General features: G+C 37.5%; 1 protein-coding gene across 1 annotated transcript; it reads left to right on the top strand.

The window, feature by feature from the left end:
- The first annotated feature begins 733 nt into the window (after nt 1-733).
- On the top strand, nt 734-8657 carry LOC111808287 (respiratory burst oxidase homolog protein A-like). Its single transcript, XM_023694181.1, has 14 exons — nt 734-1697; nt 1822-1981; nt 2167-2215; nt 3352-3465; nt 4032-4454; nt 4566-4949; nt 5058-5153; nt 5277-5392; nt 6228-6395; nt 6492-6651; nt 6783-6980; nt 7053-7181; nt 7870-7948; nt 8034-8657. The coding sequence occupies exons 1-14, from the start codon at nt 1082-1084 to the stop codon at nt 8141-8143; spliced, it is 2802 nt and encodes a 933-aa protein (XP_023549949.1). The 5' UTR covers nt 734-1081; the 3' UTR covers nt 8144-8657.
- Nucleotides 8658-9336: the final 679 nt, after the last annotated feature.

The raw sequence follows: 9336 nt of genomic DNA, 5'->3' as shown, positions 1-9336 counted from the left end.
TATATATATATATATATTGAAAATATGTTTATATTAAGCTGTCCACTCCCTCATTATCAGTCTAAATGGAAAATTCTCTATCGGTTTGGAGTGGGTTCTACGAGCCTCATCCTATTGATAAAATGAACATATCTAGATTTGAACTATGTATAATATAATTTTTCAAAATACTTTACATTTCCATTGTAGTAATCTCCACAAATCTACTCCATTACTAATAATTAATTACATATTTATGGAACGATACTATGCAACAATAAAATATTGATTGAATATATTTTTTATTTATTGTATAATTTTCTATTGATACGCCAAAATAGTATGATATTAGCCAATGATCTATTTACTGCATCAAATAAAGACACGAAAAAGTACTTAAATTAAACTTACTAAATAGTTATACTTTTATATTTTGGTGCTTCTACAAATCCAAGACAGTTGGATGAAAGTCTCAAGAGCGACTCTTTTAGAGAATGATCATGAATTTATAATGAATGAATACTATCTTCATTGCTACGAGTTCTTAAAGTAAAGGTACAGATCATAGTTAAGTCATGTCTAAACAAGTTACCACCAAGCCTTTTTTGAACCTCGAAAGTCCATGCCGCGTTCTGCCACAATAAACGTTCCTCAATAAAAAATTAAAGCAAGAACAAACAAAATCATGACTCACGAATAAAGGAGTGTATCACACTGAGCAAAAGCAAAAAGTTCCTTCTAGACGTTCTTCAGTGCTGTCTCCTTCTTCTGCTACGATTCTCAGTATCAAATCAACCTCGAGGTGATCTTTCTTTTTCCTTTTACCAATCCCACTATGGAAATTTTTTGAATATGCTCTGAATTTAATCTGTTGGCTCCGGGCTTTGTAATCTGTTCTGCTCCGAATCTCTGTTCCTTTACTGCTCTTTCTCCATCAGGAGCTGCGAGATTCTAAAAGTGTTGTGTGTGGACGGCCATTGCATTTTGATCTCTTTTCAGCGATGCATGTTAGTCGTAACTGCCGATGCTTGTGGTTTTCTGGTTTTTTGTGTGAAGTTGTTGGAAGAATAGCTTTGGTTATTGCGTTTCGGTTGGTGGATTAATGAGGGGGGCTCCGAAGCACGAGCGGCGGTGGGCGTCAGATACGGTTCCTGGAAATGCGAAGATGAGCACAGGATCGTCTTCGGGAACGGAAGCGAGTGTGGGGGAGGTGTTTGTCGAGGTCACTGTCGATCTACAGAACGATGATAGAATCGTCCTACGCAGCGTTGAGCCGGCTACGGTTATCAACATCGATAACGCCGCCTCTGTAGGATCTGAAGCTCCGAAGTCTGCTTCGATGTCGAGATCGCCGACGGCTAAGCGGAGCTCGTCCAATCTGTTGCGTCTATTTTCGCAGGAACTGAAGGCGGAAGCGGTTGCTAAGGCAAGGCAGTTTTCGCAGGAGCTGAAGGCCGAGTTGAAGCGGTTTTCCTGGAGCAATGGACATTCTACCGATTCCGGAAATGGATTTGACTCAGCGTTGGCCGCTCGAGCTCTAAGGAAGCGGCAAGCTCTGCTTGATCGCACTCGTTCCGGTGCTTGTAAAGCGCTTCCCGGCCTGAGATTCATTAGTAGTAAGATCAATGGCGTCGACGCCTGGAACGAAATCCAGAGCAATTTCGATAAGCTCGCCAAGGATGGAGTCCTCTACCGCTCTGATTTCGCTCACTGCATAGGTTCTGAAATCCTTTCTTTCCGATCTCTCTTACTCCGCAAATTAGATTTTCGTCTCTTCCAACACTTTCTTCTCTCTGGAAAATTTTAGATCATCAAATTCTTAATTTCCTTTCCGTTTGCTAGGAATGAAAGATTCAAAGGAGTTTGCTCTGGAACTGTTCGATGCTCTGAGTCGAAGACGAAGATTGAAGGTCGAAAAAATCAGCAGAGACGAACTCTTCGAGTTCTGGTCGCAAATCACCGATCAAAGTTTCGATTCGCGACTGCAGATCTTCTTCGACATGTATATCATTATCATCCATCTCTTTAAGTTCATGGAAATTATTTTTCCGTAAGCCGAAAAGCAAGAACAGAAAACGACACCGTCACCACCAAGAAATGAAACGGACTCCCGTCGTTTCACAGTTGCCATTTATTTTTTTTAATTTCAATTTTCGTATTTTTACCGATGTCCATTTTTTTTAACAGGGTCGATAAAAACGAAGACGGCCGAATTACCGAAGAAGAAGTCAAAGAGGTAAATTTACTTGCAATTTTAACTCCCTTGATATGAATTTTAAGTTTTTGTGTACAATTATAAATTTAAGACCGTAGTTTCATTTTAAAACTCTCTTAATAAATTTTATATTTTATATTTGATAATATGATATATACTAGAGTTGTGGTAAATTTTTTCTAAAAGAAATATAATTATCTAATATACATATTACATTAATAACTAAAGTCCGATAAAATTGAGTATATTAAACATTCAACCGTCTAAGTTAGAAACATTCAACCGTCTATCATAAAAATAGGGTAAGATTGGATTGTGAAACCTATTTTGGGTTGGTCAGATTGACTCAACTAAAAAAATTCAAATCCTGATTAGTAAAAAAATTAAAACTTATTAAACCTAAGTTTAAAATCAAACTCCAGAGTTTAAGAAATTATTATATATTTTTATTGAGATATAATATTTAGAGTATTTATTATTTATGGAATATATCTTAGGTATTATATTTTAATATTCTTTATTTATGATTGATTTACAGTATATTTTATTTTATTTTTAATATTTAATTATTTTATATTTTTCTTCGGCATTAGTTGTAGCTTGTATTTTATTTAAGCTCATGAATATTTATGAGAATACACATTTTCCCAATTCTATTTATATTTCTTATTCTTTTAAGGTTTGAGGTCTATTAACACAAAATTAAATTTGTAATTTATTTATTATAATAAAACATTTAAAAATACAGAGATTAAACGAATGGGTTGAAAAGTTCATTAGCGAAAGTAAGATTTAAACTTTAATAATTTGATTTAGTGGGGTGAGGAAGGTTTTTGTCTCCATTTTTGTGGTATAAAAGCTGCATGGATTTAGCATAATCAACGTGATGCGATTAAATTAAATGTTAATTACTTTATATTCAGACAAATTGGCCTACTCCACGTCAAGATTCTCATATGATTATGATTCTATTTTTTTAATTTTATTTTTCTAGAAGAAGATGACTGTCTCTCTTTCCCTCCTTGGAAGGAAAAGGAAAAGTGGCCTTCATATTCTTTGCATTAGCCTAATACTTTTGGTTTGGCCAACAGAGTGTTATTTTCGTTATTATAAACCATCATATTTAATATTAATCTAATTTACTTTATTTCTTTTAGATTATTATGCTGAGTGCTTCTGCAAACAAGCTACTGAGGCTAAAGGAACAGGCAGAGGAATATGCGGCCCTCATCATGGAGGAGCTGGACCCTGAAAGGCTGGGCTACATCGAGGTTGGTTCCTCTCTGCTGCATATTTCTAACAAAGTTTTTATTATTATTATTATTATTTTAATATTTTTTTACTTACATGCAAGCCAATTAGAACGGAATGAATCTCTCGACTTTGAATTTTATTATTATTTGTTTAACTTTATCTTGTTGGATGATGAAAGTTCCACAGGCTAATTTAAGAAATTATCATGGGTTTAGAAGTGAGGAATACTAACCCCATTGGCATGAAGCCTCTTGGGAAAGCCCAAAGTAAAGCCATGAAAGTTTATGCTCAAAGTGGATAATATCATATCATATTGTGGAGAGTTATGTTCGTCTAACATGTCTAATAAACCTCCAACTTTATAATATATAATGAATCGGATTATCGGACAAAATTAAAATTTAGGAATAGATTAAATAATTTCTAAAATTTAAAGATGAAATAGACACGAATTTTAATTTAACCATAGATTTAGTTTTTATGAGTTAACAAGAAGTAGAAATGAGAGATTTGATAAATGATTCACTAATTTTCTTTTAAATATGAATTTACAATTTTTTTTTTGGTGATTACGGTGGTGCAGCTGTGGCATTTGGAAGCCCTTTTGCTACAGAAGGACACGTACCGGAACAACAGTCAAGCCCTCAGCTATACAAGCCGAGCATTGAGCCAGAACATACAGGGATTAAGGAACAAAGGCCCCATAACAAGGATAAGAACAAAACTACTCTACTATTTGCAGGAGAATTGGAGGAGAATATGGGTGCTGACATTATGGGCCATGATCTTGGTTGGCCTTTTCATGTGGAAGTTCTTCCTGTACAAGCAGAGGCAAGCCTCCATGGTCATGGGCTACTGTCTCCTTACGGCTAAGGGTGCAGCTGAGACCCTGAAATTCAACATGGCTATCATTTTGCTGCCCGTATGTAGAAATACCATCACTTGGATAAGGTCTACCAGGCTGGGATATTTTGTACCATTTGACGACAATATCAATTTCCACAAGGTACAAACTAACCACACATTTGCTTGGCGTTTATTTAGGAAGACATTAACTTTAGTGGTCAACCTCGTGGGTTCCTTTAAATTAAGCCATGATTATTTAATTCACCTGCAGACGATAGCCGCAGCGATTGGAGTTGGTGTCATTCTCCATGTAGGGAGCCACCTTGCCTGTGATTTTCCAAGACTCGTACAGTCATCTGATCAAAGCTATAATTATGTGAAGGGTTACTTTGGACCAGACAAGCCTACCTACTTAGATTTGTTTAAGGGATGGGAAGCTGTGACTGGCATACTAATGGTCATCTTCATGGCAGTGGCATTCACTCTAGCTACCCGATGGTTTAGAAGGAGCTTGGTTAAGCTGCCCAAGCCATTTGATAGGCTGACTGGTTTCAATGCCTTCTGGTATTCGCACCACCTGTTTGTCATTGTTTACGTTTTGCTCGTCATTCATGGCATCTTCCTCTATCTTGAGAATAGATGGTACTGTAAGACGGTAAGAGTGATGATACTTCCCCACTAATACTCTGTTTATTTGGCTTGAACATGGAATTTATTTTGCACGAACTAGAAATGTCTTATGAGGTATTGATTTTTACAGCAGACTTGGATGTATCTTGGCATCCCAGTTTTACTCTATGCTGGGGAAAGGACCCTTAGATTCTTCCGCTCAGGCTTCTACAGTGTTCGACTCCTCAAGGTTTCTGATAGTACTTACTGACACTGCCGCATAATGTCCCTCGCCCCGATTTCATGCTTAAATGTTCAAGACTAGATTCGAATTTCTTTGCCTTCCAATCGTTTCATTGTTCTGCTTATCCAGGTCGCTATTTACCCGGGAAATGTTCTGGCATTACAAATGTCTAAACCTCCTCAGTTCCGTTATAAGAGTGGACAGTACATGTTTGTCCAATGTCCCGCCGTTTCCCCATTTGAATGGTAAATACTATTACGACTCTTGTCAAGTATAATTTCCTCAAGAAAATTTCATTTTTGCGTTGGTATTGTTTTTCGCATTTGCTGCTTTCAGCTTATTATTAATGAATTAACTTCTCTGTAACTCAATTGTCTGCTTCTATGAGTTTTGCCATTTGTGGATTGTGCGCAGTTTTTGACTATATAGCTGTATCCAACTTATTATTTAGGTTCGAGGATGGTTGGGAGGGAGTCCCACCTTGGCTAATTGACTAAAGATCATGAGTTTATAAATAAGGAATACATTTCCATTAGTATGAGGTCTTTTGGAGAACCCCAAAGCTATCATACCATTGTAGAGAATTCTGATTCCTAACATGGTATTAAAGTCGTGCCTTTAACTTAGCAATATCAATTTCAGGATATATCAATAGAATCCTCAAATGTCGAACAAAGAAGTTGTGAGCTTCGAAGGTGTAGTCAAAATGATTTAGGTGTCGAACAAAGGGTGTACTTTGTTCGAAGCCTCGATTAAGGAGAGGTTGTTTGCGGGCTCCATAGGCCTCACGAGGCTCTATAGTGTACTTTGTTAGAGAGGAGGATTGCTAAGGATTGTTGGGAGAGAGTCCCACATTGGCTAATTGTCATGAATAAGTAAAGAATATATCTCCATTGGTATGCTCAAAGTGGATAATATTATACCATTGTAGAGAGTCGTGATTTCTAATACATTATGTTCTGTCTAGTTCGCTTTTCACTATTTTCAAGAAACTTAACTGAAACTTGTAGACAAATTTTGTGCGTGAAGGTTTTATACCTCCACGTAGCTTGATATGGTGCCGATCATCTTTGCGTGCAGGCATCCATTTTCGATTACTTCTGCTCCAGGGGATGACTATCTGAGTGTTCACATACGGCAGCTGGGTGATTGGACACAAGAATTAAAGAGGGTATTTGCTGAAGCTTGTGAAACACCAGTTAGTGGGAAGAGTGGGTTGCTCAGGGCTGACGAAACGACCAAGAAATGGTATGTTCATCTTAAAAATCCCTTCATTTCCGAATTCTAGCTCTATCTATGGGTTGCATTCTCTTAATGGACTATTTCTCATGCAATGCGTTACAGCTTACCGAAACTCTTGATAGATGGACCCTATGGTGCACCTGCACAAGACTACAGAAATTATGATGTTCTCTTACTTGTTGGTCTTGGTATTGGAGCAACACCTTTCGTTAGCATTTTGAAGGATTTGCTAAATAGCATTGTCAAAATGGTGGAGCAGGCAGTAAGTACCTGCAGCATGCATCACTGGATCCTGATATTTCAACTAATATGCATATTTAACAAGCAAAACGTTTAATTTGGAATTTTATGCACAAACATTCATATGATAATCATCAAGCTTTCCTTACACAGGATTCAATTGCAGATGGAGGTAAAGAGTCGGATCTCAGTTTCGGAAGCACGGATTCTTCGTCGACTGCCAGGGTTTCTCCCAAACGAAAGAAGATTCTGAAGACAACTAAAGCTTACTTTTACTGGGTAACCAGGGAACAGGGCTCGTTTGACTGGTTCAAAGGGGTCATGAATGAAGTGGCTGAGATGGATCAAAGGGTAATATAGAATTTCAACTAGATTGTCATCTACATGGATTCGTTTTTATAAACTTCGTGACTTGAAACTTAGGGCGTCATTGAGATGCACAACTATCTGACCAGTGTGTACGAGGAAGGAGACGCTAGATCAGCCCTCATCACGATGGTTCAAGCACTAACTCACGCAAAGAACGGGATGGATATTGTTTCTGGCACCAAGGTAAATTTCAACTATCTAATCAATTTTCTGATATACTAGAGTTTGACCTTTTGTTTTAATTCATATTTTTGGAGCACACATTTTACTTACACGAGGCCTTTTGGGAAAACCAAAAGCAAAATCATGAGAACTTATCCTCAAAGTAGACAATATCATATCATTGTGGAGAGTTGTGAATCATGCCTTTAACTTAGTCTGTCAATAGAATCCTCAAATGTTGAACAAAGAAGTTGTGAGCCTTGAATGTGTAGTCAAAAGTGACTAAAGTGTCGAACAAATGGGGTACTTTGTTCAAGGGCTCCAAAGAAGGAGTCGAGTCTGGATTAAGGGAAGGTTGTTCGAGGGCTCCATAGGTTTCAGGAGAGACTCTATGGTATATTTTGTTCGAGGGGAGGACTTTTGTGAATCATTGGGAGAGGAGTCCCACATTGGCTAATTAAGAGGTTGATCATGAGTTTATAAGTACAGAATACATTTCCATTGGTACGAGTCATTTTGGGAAACAAAAAAAAAAAGTCATCCGACTTTATGCTCAAAGTGGACAATATTATACCATTACGAAGAGTCGTGGTTCCTAACCATTTCTTGATCTTTTACTTATGACCTTCAAATCAATGAATTCTTGTTACACGTTCAGTGTAGCCAAATTACCCATATTCTTAAAGACCCTTTTACTTTCCATGATCAGGTCAGAACTCATTTTGCAAGGCCCAATTGGAAGAAAGTTTTCTCCAGAATTTGTTCCAAGCATTGTAATGCTAAAATAGGTGAGTCCGCTTCAAAAAAATAAACAGTAGGATAAACCACTGAATTTCCTAACCTAATTCTTCTCGTTTTGACATTTGGTATCAGGAGTATTCTACTGTGGAGCACCAATCCTTGCAAAAGAACTTAGCAATCTCTGCTATGAATTCAATCAAAAGGGCCCAACAAAGTTTGATTTTCACAAGGAACACTTCTGAGAAACCAGGTTACGGGTACACAAAAAACCCAGAAAAAATAGACCTTAGAAACAGAAGAGTATATGCATAAAAATACTGAGACTTTAGGCATTTAGTACTTAGTATAACCGTGAAAATTCCTGGTTGAAGAGTCGAAACTTGGTTGGAACTTATCCTTTCCTGGGTTCAAGTTGCAGTGGTGACCGTGTGGCTTGTCTATTAAAGTGATGGGGGAAGGTAATGGATCAGTGATGTCATGATGTTAGGAGGCCCAAATGTGGTACAGCTGCAATGAACTGGTTGGTTGATGATGACCCAATTGGAAGGTGATTGGTTGGTGGGCGATAGGAGCCAATTTTGAAATCAAGAAAAGCTAGAGTACTAATGTTTTTAGTTAGTGGTGGAAGTTGGAATAGGATTGGCTAATGGCTATCCTTATCTGCTTTCTTTTCCAAACTCCGCTCATATATGGAGAGAAGAACGAAGCTTTCTTTATAAGGGTGTGAAAACTTCTCCCCAGCAGACACGTTTTAAAATCGATACGTAACGGGTTAAGATGGACAATATCTGCTAGTGGTGTGCTTAGACTGTTACAAATAGTATAAGTGTCAGACACCAATCGATGTGCTAGCGAGAACGCTAGCCTTCGAGAGGGGTGGATTGTGAAATCCCACGTCGAGAACGAAGCATTCCTTATAATAGTGTGAAAACCTCTTCCTAGTAAATGCGTTTTAAGACCATGAGGTTGACGGCGATACATAAGCTAAAAGAGAGTACATTCCGTAAATCACAATTATGGCCCCCACCTGAAATAATGTTCAAGTTTCCCCTATGCTTCAAATTGATAATGAAATGGTAGCAAAAGAATTTTCAACCTTCTAGATATTTTGCTGAGCATCAAAGGAAAGGTTTGTTCTTTGAACATTTAGCTACAGCTGCTTATATCTTGATATGACCCCCACACCTCATGCCAAGGGCGAAGTCTAAGCTATAAATTTCCTCGAACCTAGCAAGAAAAGGAAGAAACCGAGGAAAAAAAAGGCGCCCGTGAGTATAAGGCACTTAGCAATCCACGGAAAGATCAGATGTTTGACCATACTCCAAAGTATAAAATCTAGAACGTTCCAAGTAAAAGCAAGGGTCATTATTAAAATTAATTTTCATATAAAGTTCATACTAGGAAAAATGTTTGAGAAATTAAAAAAAAAAAAAAA

Source organism: Cucurbita pepo, chromosome LG13 (assembly GCF_002806865.2).
Source record: "Cucurbita pepo subsp. pepo cultivar mu-cu-16 chromosome LG13, ASM280686v2, whole genome shotgun sequence".
Lineage (NCBI taxonomy): Eukaryota > Viridiplantae > Streptophyta > Magnoliopsida > Cucurbitales > Cucurbitaceae > Cucurbita > Cucurbita pepo.
The sequence above is the reverse complement of the archived record's forward strand: the minus strand, read 5'-3'. Positions and strand labels throughout refer to the sequence as shown.

Excerpts from the sequence above, each read along its gene's own strand:
- LOC111808287 (XM_023694181.1), top strand. The coding sequence starts at position 1,082 with ATGAGGGGGGCTCCGAAGCACGAGCGGCGGTGGGCGTCAGATACGGTT. Across the intron at positions 3,466-4,031 it reads AAAGGCTGGGCTACATCGAG|CTGTGGCATTTGGAAGCCCT; the intron begins GTTGGTTCCTCT and ends ACGGTGGTGCAG. Across the intron at positions 6,652-6,782 it reads TCAAAATGGTGGAGCAGGCA|GATTCAATTGCAGATGGAGG; the intron begins GTAAGTACCTGC and ends TTCCTTACACAG.